We start from the raw sequence: 18883 nt of genomic DNA, 5'->3' as shown, positions 1-18883 counted from the left end.
AATTATTACAAAATCCAATTTAAAGTGGTTTGAATGTTTAGTCTATTACGTCTAATAGGATGTAAAATAGTCCTGTTCTCACAATTGTGCTAATTATGGAGTTCCACAGGGTTCTGTGCTAGGACCTGTTCTACACTATATTGTGAAAAGTATGAATTCATCCATCCAAATCATCAAATTCAGGTTTTCAATCACTTCCATGGCCACGACTGTATAAAATCAAACCGTCAGGCATGCAGGTGTTTCTACAAATGTTTGCAAAAGAATTGGTCGCTCTCTCCTCTAAGTTCCTGCTTCTAAATTCAGATAAAACTGTGGTTATTGTAGTTAGCTCTAAAAACCTTAGATACATGGTGTCTAACCTGATAGTTGCTCTGGATGGCATTACTTTGACCTCCAGTAACACTGTGAGGAATCATTTTTGACCAGGATATGTCATTTAATTTGCATATTAAACAAATATTTAGGATTTCTTTCTTGCATTTGCACAATATCTCTAAACATCCCATCTCAGAATAATGCTGAAAACTTAGTCCATGCATTTATTACTTCTAGGCTCGGCTACTGTAATTCATTATTATCAGGTTGTCCTAAAAGTTCCCGGAAAAGTCTTCAGTGGATCCAAAATGCCGCAGCAAGATTACTGACAGGGACCAGAAAGAGAGAACATATTTTTCCCATATTAGCATCTCCTCATTGGTTCCCTTTTAAATCTAGAATCAAATTAAAATACTCCGGGGTGTTTAAAAGTAGAATGTGATGCAGAGTCTTCAGTTTTCAGTCTCATCCTCAATAGAACCAGCTCCTTGTTTGAACTGTAGACAGACACCCTCTTTTAAGATAAGGTTTAAAGCTTTTATTTTCGGTCAATCTTAGTTAGGAATTTCTTGCATTTGCACATCTGAGCATTGAGGTTTCTTCCTGTAAAAAGGGAGTTTTTCCTTCCCGCTGTTGCCAAGTGCTTGCTTAATAAGGGGTCATCTGATTGTTGGAGTTTTCTTCCTATTATTGTAGGGTCTTTGCTTTACAACATAAAGCTGCTTGAGGAGATTGTTGTTGTAAATAGGTACTATGTAAAATATAACATTGAATTGAACAGATTTGGGGACTTTGGAGAAAAAAAGTAAAAAATAACTACCCTTTGATTTTTACTCACCGCTTAATATAAGTAAATTAATTAGCAGAGCTCTCAGCTGTACATAAAATGAGATGAAACTTCAATAGTCAAGTACTTCCGCTGTACCTTGGTAACTCGGGGCTAATGGCAACATTCTGATTTTAAGCTGATATAGTTTAGCCTGCCTCCACCATCACAGCATGTTAACATCTGCTAATTAGATTAAAGCTGATGGGAATGTCCTAAACCAAAGTGCCAGACAGACTGAACATTTGAACAGACAATGCTAGACAGAAGAGTTGTTTAGAAATTTCACTCTAGGCTATAAATGTCACCTCGTGGTAGAACCAGATGAAATGTCAGGGGGTCATTAAAGTGATTATGATCAGGACAATATGTCCCAATGTCCTTATCACTTTGGTGGATGTAGGCTTTGAGTCTCAAAAGTGAAATGTCTTAATCCTGCATTGTCTGACCAGCAGAGGGTTTAGTTGCTGGTTTTAAGTCATCTAAGTCACAGCAAAGAAGGACTCATCCAGGCTGGAGAAACTGATCAGGAAGGCTGGCTCTGTGGTCGGCATGAAGCTGGACACTCTGGTGTCAGTGGCAGAGAAAAGGACACTAAAGAAACTGCTGGACATTATGGACAATGCTGGGCATCCTCTGCACACGGCCATAAACAACCAGAAGAGTCTGTTCAGTGACAGGTTGCTTCTCCCAAAGACAAGAACCAACAGACTTAAAAACTCCTTTGTCCCACACGCCATCAAACTGTTTAACTCCTCTCTGGAGGGGAGAGGGAGGGGAAACAGGAGGACAAAGGAGGGGGGAACAACTAAGCTGTAGTGCCTCTTCTCTTCACTGTGCAATTACCTTTTGTGCAATACTTTTTGTTAATAATCAGCGGTGCAATAGACTCCATACTTGAAATGTGCAATTCACTTGTATTTTTATTTTTATTTTTATTCCTATTTATTCTATTTATCCCCCTTGTATATTTTATCTATATATGTCTTTGTATTTATATATGTGTGTATATATATATATATATAATATTCTTAACTCTGTAACTTCTGTTGGTGCTGTGCTTTTTGGAAAAACAAATTTCCCAGAGGAACCCACCCGAGGGATTAATAAAGTTTTATCTAATCTAATCTAATCTAAAAATACACCATGACGCTCACTTTGTAAACTTGTGGGTGACGTCACAGTCGCTATAACCACATGATTTCTTCTGTATCTGTCCCTCTCTATTACAATCTTTAGATCAATGATATTAATGTGTGTGCACGAGTTCAATAAATTGGATAGAGTACTGGCTTGCATACTTTCCATTTTATTCTGCAGCCAAGCTTAATTTCTGCAATGGAGCCATCACACGAAGGAGGATACATAGACGCTTCCCTTCCACTGACACTTAGGTCAACTTAATCAATCTGTCTTCCATTTGCACAGCACGATCCCACTGAGACAAGAGAGAAGGTCATGAAGCATTTACACACACTGGAGCATGTCTTCCTGCCAAAGCCTTTCTGTGAAATGCGTGGATATCTCTGAATCAGTAAGCAGCAGAACAGACATCTGCTGTATTTAAAAGCTTGATTCATCAATTCATCAGTTGATCACTTGATGTCCTGCTAAGTTCCCTGAAAAACAATTATAGTTATTACAAAGTTATCAGTTTTCTTGTAAAGGCCATTGAAAATCTATCTCATCTGAAAATTAAAGGAAGAGTTACAATTTATTCTTGCACACATGCAGCTTTTGCTTTCATGCAACATTTAGAAGAACAGGACCACTTCTTTATCTGGACACTACCTAGTAAGGGTCAAGGCACACTGCTAGACTTTCTCCAAGAACTAAAAAGGTTCACATGCTAGAATCTATGAAGTTAAATATTTAGCACTCCATAGCTTTTTCCTAGAGCGGTATTGATCTTTACATGATCAATACTAAAAACTAAAATGGTCTTTAAGCATTCATGATGTTTAAATTAGAATTTTAGATTTCTGGATCTACTCAAATCATTTTCTATAAAGTAGAGTACTCACACAATCCACAGGTTATTTTTGGTAAATTAGTGGCTAACAGTTCAACAGCATCAGAAACAGAGTTTTTAACCAGCATTTGTCCATTGGACAATACTACGCAAAAGTCGTGAGCCATTTCCTTAAATTTCAGTGATTTATTGAAAAGTCCAAACATACATGTAAATATTTCATGTAAAGCAAAAAAAAAAAAAAAAGAGTTTGTACAATTCTAAAGTGCCTCTAAGTCAATATTTAATAAGACCACCTCTGCTCCTCAACACAGCCCAAACTCTCTTATGCAACTTTTCTTGTAATTCTTTTAACTAGTCTTGAAGGTCAAAACTCATCTTTATTTGTTGGCTGTCTTTTTTTTCCTCTTCCCCACTGCTTCAATAATGTTAAGGTCTGGGCTCTGGATTCGCCAATCGTTGACTGATGGTGTTTTATTGTGTGATTTTCTATCCAGATATGCCTCTACTGGATTGGCAGTGTGTTATGGATCTTTGTCATGCTGAAAAATGAAGCACTTGTCAATCAGATGCCTTCAGATGATGTTGTAGGGTGGAACAAATTCAGATGGTACTTTTTGTGTTCATAATTTCATCATTTTTGACAAGATCCCCAACATCACTGGCTGAAATAAACCCCAATCCATGATAGAGCCTCCACCGTGTTTTACAGGTGGCTGTAGACACTTGCTGTCTTGCTTGTCTTTCCTGACCTCCTCTATATATTGACAGCAACCCTTCCACTGACACCATTTCTGATGAGGCTTCAGTTAACAATACATTAACTACAGGGCCAGATGGAGCTCTCATGACACACTCCACATCATGCTGAGATATACCAAGGTTTTATATAATACCTCTTTGTGAATCACCTTGTTGGTGCCAACATACTATTTTATACTTGTCGGACTATGTTATTGCTGGTATTTTTAATAGATTCAGCTGAAAAAATTAGAACAAATTTTGTGTTTCTGTGACATTCCACAAGTCCCTAAAGAAACAAATTAGATATTTGCTAACTTTTCTGCTCTGTTCTGTTAGACACAACACCGGTTCAATCCTTCATCCCTCTGAAAATATCAACTGCAATGGCTGGGCTGAAAATCAGTGAAAAAGCAACTGGTGTCCAAAGAACTTCAAAAGATTTTGGAAAACCTAAAAAATCTAAAAAAATTCTTTCTGCTTGGAAGCAAAAAATATCAAAATATGAGCACTGGCCAAAGACTTTTGCACAGCACCCTTTTCAGAGAGGAAAAGTGAAGCCTTGGGTGAATTAAACCTAAATTATGTTTACATACACTACCAGTCAAAGGTTTGGACGCAGCTTCTCATTTATTGTTTTTTCTTTATTTTTACTATGTTCTACGTTGTAGATACATAATTAAGACATCAAATATATGAATAAAGATATATGGAATCATGTCGCAAATAAAAAATAACTCTAAATATTTCTTATATTTTATATTCTTGAAAGTAGCCACCCTTTGCTTTGTTAACAGCACTGCAAACCCTGGGCCTTCTCTAAGTGAGCTTCATGATGTAGTTCCCTGAGATGGTTTTCACTTCCAGCCCAGATAAATGCCACACAGAGTTCCAGTAGCAGACACATCTCTACATCAACTGCTCAGAGGAGACTGCACAAATCAGGCCTTTATGGTCTAATAGCTGCTAAGAAACCATGACTAAGGAAAAACGACAAGCAGAAGAGATTTGTTTGGACCAAAAAACACAAGAAATGTACATTAGATCAGTGGAAATCTGTGCTTTGGCCTGATGAATCCAAATTTGAGATCTTTGATTCCATCCACTGTGTCTTTGTGTGATGTGGAAAAGGTGAACGGATGATCTCTACATGCATGGTTCCCACCATGGAGGTGTGATTGCGTGGGGGTGCTTTGCTGGAGACACTGTTGGGCATTTATTCAAAATTGAAAGCACACTGAACCAACATGGCTCCTGCAGTGGCAGGATGCTGTGGTATTTTTCAACAGGACAATGACCCCAAACACACCTCCAGGCTGTGTAAGGGCTATGTAATCAAGAAGCAGAGTGATGGAGTGCTGGGCCAGATGGCCTGTCCTCCACAGTCACCTGATCTAAAACAAGTCAAGACGGTTTGGAATGAGATGGACCGCAGAGTGAAGGCAAGACTTTTTCACATTTAGACTTAATGACTTAATTTAGACTTAATGAAGGCTGCACACGGTGTAGAACAGTCAGTTCATGGTATGCAGTCAGCCACAGTCGCAACCGGCCGCTCTATTGGTTCTCAGTGTGGAGCACAATGCTGCAACCATGTTCAGGCTCAATATTTGCAAATGATAAACAAGCTTATTTAAATGAGTCATAAATGCAAATGCAAAAACACTGTGACCCTGTCAGTAATACACTCTCCTTCATCCTGTGTGCCACTGGGTTTCTTCTCACGGTTCAATTATTTATCAAACTCAGTGTACAAGACTTTTATTTGTATATTTATTCTTTGCACTTTGCTTTCATGTTTGAGGACAGCAGATTCCACTGTGGGCCCTTTGCATGCCAATAAGAGCCTTGATGTTGACTGGCCAGTGTATCACATCCACACTTTCTTGTGCTTTGGAATCAAATTGAATGTTTGCTGTATCTGCAGTGCTGAGGTTTCTGCAGTTGTCTTCACAACAGTGGTATTGGCCTTTTTTGCTAATTCTGTGTATGCTAAGTGTTTCACTGACACAGTATTACAACTAATTGTTCACCCCCATGCCTTTCCTACTGTGACGAATTGAACACCCTTAGTAAAGGGGAGATTTTATTAGTTATTTATTATGAACATGCAGTTCTTACATTTTACTGACTATTCACTGGAGGAGATGGAAGAAATACCAGCAATTTCTTATTTCTTAGCAATTAAAGTTATTCTGTTTGTATCTAGTCCAAATAATGTGCAGCAAAGGCAGTAAGGTTTTGTTTTCTGTACGTAATGAACATCAGAGCGAGTACATATTACTAAATCGCACAGTACTGACTGAAAATGTCATTTATGCGCACTTTTTAAATGCACGACAGTAGATGCATGGGTCACCATTCACACAGTCTGATGTACATAACAATATATATTTAATTCTGGAGAACAAGCTCTGTTCATAAGGTTAATGGCTATTAGTAATTATAGCATTAGCTTCAAAGGCACATTCATTACCCAACATTTGACTTTTGCTGTCTATAGGTAGAAATTACTCTGAATCACAGCTCGGCTGGCAATAACACTCTTGGCCATGAGTGAACTAAAGAAACCATCCATCTTCTTCTGCTTGTCCAATTCACGGTCGTGTGGAGGGGTCTGGAGCCTATCGCAGCTTCCATGGGTTGAGAGGCGGGGTACATGGTCGACAGGTCGCCAACCAGTGTTTGCACCTATTGTTTCCTGGCCAGGTGGCTACTCAAGGATCTACTTAGGAAGATCCTGTCTTTTGTGGTGGCTACACACTGGCTGTCACTTGGTGTTCGCTCTCTCTGCGGTAGGGTATCACTCCCTGTTCCTGTTCCAACACACAGTGGTGTGTTTGAGTAGCTTATCTGCATAGCAATTTAATTAAACACTTTTAGACTTTTTCATAGTATAATCTTCATGTGCTTCATCCAAAGCACACTCTCTGTGTACTCACTCCTTAATTTATTAAGTATTCACTCACTGTGTCTTTACTATTTTGCTAGCTTACCTTGTAGCCGACTCACTAGCAGCATGGCCTCTTCACCTGTTCCTCCTGCACTTTCCTGCTCATTGTGTCAGATATCTAGTTACTCCTCGGCCTCCTTTAGCAGTAATGATACTTGTAATAAATGTAGCCTCTTTGCAGCTCTGGAGGCCAGGATTACTGAATTGGAGACTCTGCTTCACACCCTTGATACACCTGTAGCTAGCCAGGACCCTATAGGCGGTGCAGCCGAATGTAGCGTAGGCCCCGCTAGCTGGCCCCCCGGCAGACCCCGAGCAGCAGGGGAAAGGGAGCGGCTGGGTGACGGTAAAGAGGAAGCATAGTCTTAAACAGAAGCTGCAGGTACACCACCAACCTGTTCATGTGTCTAACCGTTTTCCCCCACTCGGCGACACATCCGCCGGGGATCAAACTCTAGAAGCTAGAGACACCGGCAACCATAGCCAATTGTTTTCCAGTGGCCAGAGCAGGCGACATTGAGGGAAATTTAAAACTGCTGGCTAAGAGTAAACGTAAATTCTGTAAAATTATAATTCACGTCGGCAGTAATGACACCCAGTTACGTCAATAAAATAAATATTGAATCGGTGTGTAAATTTGCCAAAACAATGTCAGACTCTGTAGTTTTCTCTGGTCCCCTCCCCAATCAGACCAGGAGTGACATGTTTAGCCGCATGTTCTCCTTAAATTGCTGGCTGTCTGAGTGGTGTCAGACATTTCTATAGCTGACACCTTCAAGCTAAATGAATAAATACCACTATGGTCAAGTGGAGAAATACACAAGTTTGACTCTGAGGTGAAGAGTCCATTATACAGGGTGGGCCATTTATATGGATACACCGTAATAAAATGGGAATGGTTGGTGATATTAAAGTCCTGTTTGTGGCACATTAATATATATGAGGAGGCAAACTCCTCAAGATGGGTGGAGACCATGGTGGCCATTTAGAAGTCGGCCATCTTGGATACAACTTGTTTTTTCAATAGGAAGAGGGCCATGTGACACATCAAACTTATTGGTAATGTCACAAGAAAAACAATGGTGTGCTTGGTTTCAACTTAACTTTATTCTTTCATGAGTTATTTACAAGTTTCTCTTTGTTCACAGCCATTGACATGCCGAAGATGTTAACATGTTAGGAGCAGATCGAAATTGTGTTGATATCTGGTGAACGTAGTAACCGGGTCATTGCAGCAGATTTGTGTCCAGAATGTGGACACAAGAAAACTGTCAGTAATGAAGAAACATCAGTGGCTGTCCTAGCTTCATTCAGCAAGAGCCCACAGCGTAGAACTTGCCGCATGTCACTGGAGAATGGCATTAGTCGAACATCATTTCGACAGATATTAGCTACTCACAAATGGCACCCTTACAAACTCCAGCTACTGCAGCATCTCAACGAGGATGACCCAGATCGGCGCACAGAATTTGCAGAATGGGCAAAACAAAAATTGGAACAGGACCTCAGTTCATGCAGAAGATTTTGTTCAGTGATGAGGCAAACTTTTATGTGAATGGTGAAGTTAACAAACAAAACCACCGCTATTGGTCTGACACTAACCCACATTGGATGGATTTCTCCAAGACTGTTGGAACAACAAAAGTGATGGTATATAGTTTGGTGTGGTATATGGGGTACAACGATAGTGGGTCCATTCTTCATCAATGGAAACCTCAAGGCCACAGGATATTTGAAATTGCTACATGATGATGTGTTTCCCTCTTTATGCACTGAAGCTGGCACGTTCCCTGAGTTTTTCCAGCAAGATGGTGCACCACCACATTATGGGTGCCAGGTCCGAGCATTCCTAGATGAACAGTTTCCTGGAAAGTGGATTGGTCGTCGTGGGCCAGTTGAATGGCCCCCAAGGTCTCCCGATCTGACCCCCTTAGACTTTTATCTTTGGGATCATCTGAAGGCAATTGTCTATGGTGTGAAGGTACGAGATGTGCAGCACCTGAAACTACGGATACTGGATGCCTGTGCTGGCATTTCTCCTGCGGTGTTGCTTACAAGAAACTTGTAAATAACTCATGAAAGAATAAAGTTACGTTGAAACCAAGCACACCATTGTTTTTCTTGTGACATTACCAATAAGTTTGATGTGTCACATGGCCCTCTTCCTATTGAAAAAACAAAAGTTGTATCCAAGATGGCCGACTTCTAAATGGCCACCATGGTCACCACCCATCTTGAGGAGTTTGCCCCCTCACATATACTAATACTAACAAACAGGACTTTAATATCACCAACCATTCCCATGTTATTACGGTGTATCCATATAAATGGCCCATCCTGTATTTTGGATCTCTAGCATTTCTAAAAGCATAAACTGATTTCACCACTGATCTGCCTTTAAATCAAAATTGTGCCATAAAACTGTAATTGTACCACATCCAAGACATGCACGAAGATTAAAAACAACCAATACATGATTTTCGGTCTCACTTTATTTAATGATGATGTGAAAAGTAAAGGCTGTCCATAACATTCAAACAACAAAAGAAGAATGTTTTTTTTCTCCAAAGACACCCCCATAACAACTAATGGCTCCAAAAATGTTCAGGTGTTCCAAGTGTGATACTTATTTTATACAACTTCTTCATATCTAGACCTCATCTGTACATAACATAGTTACAGATACTGTAAATTAAAAAAAATGACTTCCAAGTATCCTTGTGGCATTTTGTGAAACATTTTCCTATGTAAAAATGAAAATGTACGTAAAGATCTTTACATATACATATATATAGTTCTCTATTCTTTCTGTAATAAGAAAACAATTTATTGCCCCTCTTAAACATGTTGCATTTAACATAGGTTTTGTTTATCATTTTAAACTCTTAATTGAACTTAATGCCATGTGATACCACATATCAAACCGACAAAACAGTAACAGTATGGACCTCTGTGTTGTTCCACTTAATATATTTGTCATATTACTATATTTTTGGACATGTATGTTTTGTGTTCTCCAGAAACCCTGATGATGACACATACAACGATATAATATATATACGTACATGTCACTTTGATCTTCAAACTTAAAAGACCTGTGGCAAATACAAATCATCAGCATGATGTTATTCATTACAGGAATTTATGAGCCCTTGACCTTCCACGATTGCATCTGCTGAACAGTTTTTCATTCATGTTCAAAAGAATTGAAATGGTTCATAAAAGAATAAAAATCAGGGCACCTTACAAAATATATCGAACAACAACTGATGATCTGCATTTGGTATTTTTGAATGGACTAAAAGAAAAAAAAAAGTAATTTGATAATTTGGTAAATGCCAGGAGTGGTTTATTAAGATTGATCGTTTGCTACTACTTTCACTTTATTGCCCTCGGTGAATTGTTGCTAAACCAGTAGCATATTCGATATGATGATGTTGAGTTTACCCACTGAGAATCTTGGCATTGACGTGTGTGAGCTGATCAAACAGGTTAAGAGAACCTAAATCCATGAGCAAATACACGTAAAACCAAATTGCAGGTGAGAGGATGAAACTACAGAGTGGATTTGTCACAACAGTTGCAAAAACAGAGGTAACTCTGTGAATTATACATTTTATTTCATGCCGTCTTGAGAAAGCCAAATACCAAATATTCCATACATGGACACCATCATCAGGGTATCAGCAAATTGTACACAATCACATTTAATGTAATATATAAAATGTGCGGTTGGTTTGTTTCATCTCCTGAAGGAAGAACCAACCCTCTGACATGTCTTTCACTCACTTGTCAAGTGATCGTGATTCTCTGGTTGGCAAAGGTGCAGGAGAAGCTGTGACTCCTTGGGTATCTGTGCTCAGGGTTTTCCCCGCTCCTGTACTATGCAGGGGCTGGAAGGGGAGGAGCTCTCATGGGGGGGGGGGGGGGGGGGGGGGGGTCACCGTGATATGTCCCCATAGCAGGCGGGTCCCTGCTCGGTTGTCTCTTGCTCCAACTTGGTCGCAGGAGAGATCCACTCCAGCTGAAGTGGAGTATTTGCCAAGTACTCCCAAACTGTCCCGTTCGCCGAGGCATGGAATTGAAATTAATCTATAACACGTTGTACACTTTACAGATGTGCGGCCAATGTTGTGGGTCAGCGCATTTACCACACTGTGTATGTACTGTGGGTCCTGCAGGCTACAATATAAGACAACAGGCACAGCGCTCAACAAACGCCTTAAAAACTAAAAACCAAGACACCAATGGTGAAACAATATGCTGAGGACAAACTTTCTCGCGCTCGATAAAAAAGTCCTTTGTTTGTCCGGAGTCATTGCTTGCTTTTCTCCTGCATGAGGAAAGTTTTACAAAAAACTGTCGATGACCGTTGTGCTCAATGCGGTTCAGCGGCACTGAACATTACATTTCCATAGCAACTGAGGTATGTTCACTGTTGCTAAGCGTGAAGTGGGTTTTCATGACACTCGATATTATCTGTGAAGAAAGCCCTGTGTCTGTGCTGTATCACTGTGTCCAGCAGTGGTGGCATCACCGTCTTGGAACTGTAAGCTACAGTCGGTAGGGGCTTTTTACTTGAGACTCCCTTGTGTTTACTGTCTTTACTACCACTCATGGAAATTCAGGTCAGCCCGCTTAATCCAGACTAGCTGTGGAACCGGAAAACCTACATCCTTTCCACCATCACTTCTTGAGTTTGATCTCTTCTGACAAAGCAGCTTTTTATTCATTTCAGAGTCTTGTGCCTTTTTTTGTGCCATTGACTCCCCCATCGCCCTTAACTGTGCCGGTTAGCTGTAAGGGCTAGATCGGACGGACATCTTAACAGTCTATGGAGACCAATCTGTGGGGATCAATAAGACCAGGCCCGTCACTAAAGCAGTGTCTGAAAAAGCACCCGATCTCATGAGGTGCTCTCATATGAGCGTGTCTTTGTGTGTGCACTTCTTGGCGTATTAACACACATAAAAGACATCTGTGGAACACTCTCATGGCGTTCTATTTTCTAACATACGCAGCCTTTGAGACTTTTTTTAAAAGGCATAGCACTGATATTCTGTATAACATGCTTTCTGAAGACATATTGAGCAGACTGTAAAATATGAAGGCTTATGCAAAGTCTGATGTGAAATCTCTGATAAAAACAAAAAACAGCGGTACAGATAAGCAAAGTGGAAAAAATAAATAAAAATAGAAAAAGAACCAAGTTGCGTAAATTTCGAAAAATGGGCACTGGTGCATTTTGATATTTGGTGACTCAGACTTTGATGTATCTTACTTTGCTGCCCACAAGCTAATTGATTAACAGTTACACAAAAATCTATATCTCTCATACATATGTCTAATTTGTAGGATGCCATGTTTTATACGCTTTTCATCTGAAATTGTCATGCCTACCTGCCTCTGTTATAAGCCTCACGCTTAGAACCAACTGAATTGTCCATTCACAGCATATACAAAGCTTACAGTACATCAATGTTAAAAATGATGATATTTACATGTCTGGACAAGATTGGGAAAGGGTAAAGCAGTAAATTTGATGATTTCCTTTTGTTGGTTGTTGCAGATTCCTCATCTCCAAACCATTATCCAGTCACTGAAGCAGTGAAATACTCAAGTTAGATGACAAACTCACGTGTTGCTGCGAGCACATACATACAACAGATTAGGAACAGAAACAGACAATCCCCTCTGAAGCAGATAAGGCTACACATCATTAGGGTTGGTCCACCACAGCTATTGGGGTGTCGCTATATTTGTGCATGTATGTGTATTTGTATATAGCCTATCTGTGTTTGACTGTGCATATGTGTATATGCCTAGGCAGGCGGGGGGGCAAATGGACAAGGGGATGTTAATTAAAGGAGTTTTTAAGGGTCATCCAGTGCTCACTCTGTCTCCTCATACCCCATCCTGACTGAGGATATCAGTTTACAAGAAGACCAAGGTGAAGAGGTATGAAGAGTGAACCCCCCTCCCCCCCTCCCTTCTCTCCCTGTCCTCCTTGATCCGAGACAAAATACGCACTTACGCTGATGATATCAGTCTATTGTAGAAAAAAAGAATCACATATGTCTCCTCTGCAAAGAGCCAGGTGGGGGAGTGAATGAAGCTCACAGGCCAGAGACCATTACCCGGTAGGAGGGGGGCATGTGTCTGTGCCTTGGGCTCGAACCAGGGCTGCCATTAGGGCTGGTGCAGCTAGCATCTACCCCTCCTATGGAAGGTAAGTAGGCATGATGGAGGATGGGCAGCTGCAAAGACAGTCGACGCTGTATGCTGCAGATAGAGAAGGAAAGGAACAGTGTCAGTGATTACAGCACATTTACTGAAGTATTATGTTATAGTCAGCAGTCTGCTCTTTCTTTTCTTGTCATTACTTACAATATAATTTCTTTGCATATCCCATGGATGCTGAAGAATGTGGATTTTTTTTTCTTCACTGACTTGAATTTGTTATTTCGGGCTGACAGATTACACACTCCTTGTCCTCCACCTGCTTTCTTCTTTTGCTTGTAATCTGTTTGCCTTTTTTCATGTCAACTTTGATGCCCAAGCTTTTTTTTCTCCCACATGAGTCACAGTGAGTGTCTCTGGGGAAATGCTATTTGGAATCTCATGGAAACTCTTTGTAGAGCTGTGCCTTTTCTTTGTACACAGTTGTTTCAGTTTCTTTAGTCAGACTTTCTGTTTCTTTCTTGCCTCAGAAGTGCAGGGTTCTCTCTCGCAACGTCTCGCAACGTCACCAATTTCTTGTCTTTTCCTGAAGGTAAACGTATTTCCGTATATAGAAATATCAGGGCGTAGCAGTATGGAGACGATAATCAGATTGCACAAGTCTGTTGGTTCAGAATGATTCTGATTTACTGACATACCACAGTGGTGAGAACATACGTTTCATAAATCTGATGGTAATTTTGCGTAAGCCGTTTTCTGCGCGGGATAAGAACAGATATTAATAAATGAGAACCAGTTTGTCTGACTATCATGTTGGATCGCTTTGCTATATAAATCTAACCAGGGCTGGATCATTTTGCTTCTAATAATGAATTTACCCCATTTTTACTCTTGCTGACCCTCTGCCAGAGTTCCGAGTCAGTATTTGTCATTTGCAAATTAGTGTCTTTGTAAGTTCAAATGTGCGTTCGCAGCTGTGCCCTGGACAGTGCACTTCATCTGCTTTTAGTGATTCCTCTTGCATGATTTATCTGAGCATCATATGGGATATGCAGAGCTAAATTCAGTTCATCTCAGGTTATCAGCACCAACCGCAGCAGTTTTTTCCCCCCACAAATTAATTAACACATTAGCCATAAAGCTAGTGGCGGAATTGAATTCCTCACTAAGCAGTAAGCATCTTATTTTTCATTAATTTTAGCAATGGAGCTCTTTCAGGCAGATCTGATCCTGGAAAGGCTTCAATAAAATGCTGTGTTTTAGCAATATGAGCTGGATGTTGCTGTCAATACAACAATTTTGTCACAGTCTGGAAGTGGCATATGCAGTGGTCTTGCTCGATTTACTATTAAAATGTTCGCTACACACTTTCACACATATCAAGTTACAGTGAGAAACTGAACATAGCGAACAGAAAAGATGGATCATAAAAGACTAGCATCTGGCATTGCACAGCTTCCCACAAGCCTTCAGCAATTTCTTTAATTGTTTTCTGTGTATTCTTTAGCATCCTCCTCTCTAGCTTCTTCTTCTTACTAAGCCCCTAATCCACCGTTCCTCCTTCCACCGTCGCTTCTGGGATCGTCTGACGTAAAAGAACATTTCATGCTTCCGCCTGGTGTGACAGTTTGCACCCTACCTCGCCAGAGCCATTGCCACTGCCAGCCATTTTCAAGAAAGTTACATAAGCATTTGGTTGTGTAAAAAATTAAGAGGGGCTAATAAGATTCAAGCTTGTTCTGCATTAAACGTAGTAAAATGTCTTAATTAGGAAAACTTAGATATTAATGGTCCTCAGGCCTGTTCAGTTATTCTGACCCGTTCTACTTTATGTGATGAAAACACAACAGCTTATGAAGGAATTTTGGGATATTTTTTGGAATATCATCTAGGACACGGGTGCTACACTTCACAATAACACACGCCTGCATTTTTCATGCCACAAAATATTTATACAGCTCGGTCTCTCTCTATTCATAACTCTTTTGTAACTTATTTATATTTGTCTCTTCTTTCTCTTCTCTTTCTCTCCCTTCATCTCTCTTCCCTCCATGTGATCAAACATTCATGTGGCATGGGAACAGCTCCAAGTGTTCCTTTACTTCTGTTCTCCTCCCTGTCTATTTTCAGAGCTGCTTCCAATGCGAGCTGTAAATCAGTGGTTACATAAGCCTCTGCGAGTCTCTACCTTCTTCTTTCTCCCCTCCTCCTTATCTCTGCCTTTCTTTTCTATCTAAACATATTTTTTCTCTTTAAACATCTTCTCAGTGTAACTGCCCTCTCCTCTGCATTGTATCCTCCTTGCCTCTTGTCTCCGCTTTCTTCATCCATCCATCCATCCCTCTACATCCTGCATTCTTCTCCTGGATCTGGTTAAACGTGTGTGGGAGGGAAACTTCTCAATGATGCATGAAGTGTCCCCCCCCCCCCCCCCCCCCCCCCCCCCATTGATGAAGTTGACATCCCTCAGCTTTGCTGCCTTATGAATAATAAGTGAATGCAGATCTGCATTTGAATGTTTTGAGAGTTCATCTTCCTTTAAAAGTTGAGAAAACAAATCAATTACCTGTGTGTATATGCATGCAAAATGGACATGTGTGTTTTTGTGTGTGCGGCTGTAAGTAAGCTGCAGGACGTTCAGCATACTTGGAGAACACACTTGCACTCTGTGAGGTGATATGCATGTTGGTGGTTGATGGTATGTGCGTTGCGTGGGAGAGAAAAGTAGAGGGCCAGTCCATGCTTTCACAAGGCTCTGTTGCCAGAGCAACCGCCTGAGAGCTGCTGGTGGTTGTGCTACATGTGACATGTCGTCTGATGAGAAAGCTGACAAGACAGAGGGAAAAAGGGGGAGAGACACAGGAGTAGAGGGGCTAAGGAAATGGGAGATCTCACTGTTCTGGTGAGTTGATATCCTCGAGAGGACCTCTGTTTATTCTGGAAGGATCCATGGAGCCCCACTGCGCCTGTGGTTTCTGCTCTAGGTGGTTCTTCAGTATCGACTTTTCTCCATCTGCATGAAAACATGTGTAGACAATAAAGAAAATTGCAGGCTGTCACCTGGACTGTCATATTTTGTCAGTGTAAGTTGAAAATGACCAGGATTTCAAATAAGGCATTGGCCTTCAGTCCTGACATTGGGCTTTCCAACCGTGCAAAAAATAGCAACAAATGCTAATAAATCAGCTAATGCTAGGTGTGTACTGTATGTCAACACACACCTAGAAAAGTTAGTCTGTGAAGGATCATGTCAGCTCAGATGTGCATGCTCACTGCATATGCTTCATTCACACTAAGAAGTTAAACCAAGTGTGTTGACATTCAGTATGAAGAGACCGCTTTTGCATGATGTGCAGACTAGCATTACAGATTAGTTCAAAAGGAGCAGGTGAAAATGGCCTTTGGTTGCAAATAATAATAAAATACAAATATATAATAATAATAATAATAATAATAATAATAATAATAATAATAATAATAATAATAATAATAATAATAATAACATTTAATTTGCCCAACTGTTACTAGTCAAAAATGTCTCGCTCAACTATCTGCATGCTAGACAAATTACACAAGTCAGACTATGTTTTGGACAGAGATGCAAAAAACAAACTTGTTTTGCTCAAACTTTGAAAGTGGACACTAACACTTGGACCAGATTCATTTCAGAAGTGGGGACTAGGTGATATCACAACAGAACAAGTGCACTGAGTCACCAGCTGAAGATGCCAGGATTCAAACCACTGGCCCTGAGGACTGAGGCTTAAGTGCTCTACCACCAAACACACAGCCACCAAAACATTACTGTTTGTGAGTGCCAGTAATCTAAGGCTATCTCTTTACAACAGGGAGAAAAACACTCCCGCTGCATTAAGCTGCACCACATGAGCCGTCTTCTTTCTTAAACGGGACTGGAAGAGAAAGAAAATGTATATTTAATGTTTTTAAACCTAGGCAGAATTAATTCAAACGGGAATATATGGATCTTGTGAGGTGAAAAGCAGGCAAGTACTCCTTGCGTACCGTCCTATCATAGGGCAAGAAAACGTTTCAATGAAAACATCATTTAATGGCATTTAAAGCCTGAAAATTTGCAAATACTCCACAAGTAAAAAAACAAAACAAAAACACTGTAAAGTATAAAAGATTTTGTCTTTCTTTCAGTGCTGTTAATCTATACATAACAGCATTTAACTTATCATGCTAAAATCAGGCCATGGCTGTCAACCTGTCAGAAAACCGCACCTTAACTGTCATCTCCTGGTGTTCTCCAGCATCGCCATGTGCTTCTACATATTCATGAAGACAGCTAGAGCGAGGGAGAGGTGGAGTGTCGCGTCTCACCCTTTGTGAGTGAGCGTAATCGCTGTTGACACAGCATTCTTCCCTTATAACAGCCACTCATTCACAGCCCCCAATACATTTAGACCAGCTCTCTTATGAATACTGATGACTACAGTTAGAAGCCAATGGTGGTGATGATGATGATGACCGTCAAGCATAAGTAGAATGAAGCTGGGGAAAGTTTATGCGCCGATGATCTTTAAAGGAAGCTTAACTACCTGTGATTTTATTGTCAGAACGTGTGTCAGGCTGACATTTGTGAACAGCGCCTTATGCGCGCTCTCTCTTTCTTATTGTCTTCATAAGAGAGAATTTCAGCAACCCAGCAGCTGATACGTTGTAGCCCAAACATAAAAACATTTTCTCATTTAGAGAAAACTATTTTTTCATATATACTTAGATCATCTTTTAATTTTTGAAAGGTTTAAAAGAAATTATTTCCAATAACCTACATCTTCTTTGACATATCTAATTTATTGGGCTCCTTTGACGATATAAGCAAGGCAGCACTAGAAAAGGCTGTGTCTTAAAATAGACCCAGTTTTATAAGCCCACACAATCTGAATTTTACTTCATTACACTGAACCTGATGTCAGCTGCCAGCTGCTGCCTCCACTTTCGACAGATTTTTTTCCTCAGCAAGTGTAAAACAACAGGTAAAATGATGCATTTTTTTAATGAATTGAACTACACTGTGGGATCCATTGATTTGACCTTTGAAACCACGCATGCTAAAATAGACAAACTAAAATAAGCTCAGTAAGGAAGATTCACACTGTATTCACTCATCTGCCTGAATTCCTGGGTGTTCAAGCTGCTACTCTATTCCTTACATCACTGTCAAACCTAGCTCTGTCATCATCACACTGGCCCAATCATTTTTTGGGTAACTTTCTGTGACCCAATCAGCCTCTGTCCTGGCTGTTGTTCAGTCTCATTTGTGTGACCCACCTCCACTCCATTTCCACCAGAGATCTTTGTCCAGGTCTCCACCTGCTTCATCTCTGCCACCACTAGTGTTTTTCTTCCAGGTGCTCCCTTTAGGGATCACCACAGCAGACCATTTGCCTCCATCTCACCCCACCTCTGAAACAAGCTACATCTCTGCATACTTTCAAAACTTTGATGTTGATTTTCTTTGCTTTGTTGTAGTTTACTGTTTTCAAAGAAATGTGCTACATAAATAAAATTGCTATAGCCAAAGCCATCCTTATATACATCCATGAATCTCCTCTGTGATCTTCTTTTCCTCCTGCCTGACAGCTCCATATTCAACAGCCACAATCACACATCTATATAAAATCTATCCTTGTATCCTCGGCACCGTCATATATTATCAATAAATAACTTAAAGTAATTTTAAAGCCAAACTATATTTAGTTTCAGACAGGAGGGCGTACACTTATTTTAGCACAAACACAAAAGGCAGGGGCAGAGAATACGCTAAAACACACAAAAAGAAGCATTACACACATTTCTGTGTGAATGTGCTCATTAACAGCCATCAGTTCACTGCGTAACTATGAACTTTCACAGATGAGGAACTTCT

At 40.3% G+C, this 18883-nt stretch overlaps 1 protein-coding gene across 1 annotated transcript in view; it reads right to left on the bottom strand.

Moving 5' to 3' along the window:
• Positions 1 to 9284: 9284 nt before the first annotated feature.
• Positions 9285 to 18883, bottom strand: part of gabbr2 (gamma-aminobutyric acid (GABA) B receptor, 2) — a 185714-nt gene continuing 176115 nt past the window's right edge. Inside the window, exons 18-19 of the mRNA XM_085148616.1 lie at positions 15886 to 16003; positions 9285 to 13092 (exon numbers count right to left, since the gene is read on the bottom strand). Coding sequence (XP_085004742.1) covers positions 12927 to 13092; positions 15886 to 16003 — 284 coding nt within the window. The 3' untranslated portion in view covers positions 9285 to 12926. The remainder of the gene's footprint in view (positions 13093 to 15885; positions 16004 to 18883) is intronic.

Source organism: Neolamprologus multifasciatus, chromosome 22 (genome assembly GCF_963576455.1).
Source record: "Neolamprologus multifasciatus chromosome 22, fNeoMul1.2, whole genome shotgun sequence".
Classification (NCBI taxonomy): domain Eukaryota; kingdom Metazoa; phylum Chordata; class Actinopteri; order Cichliformes; family Cichlidae; genus Neolamprologus; species Neolamprologus multifasciatus.
This window is presented reverse-complemented; position numbering and strand designations above follow the sequence as displayed.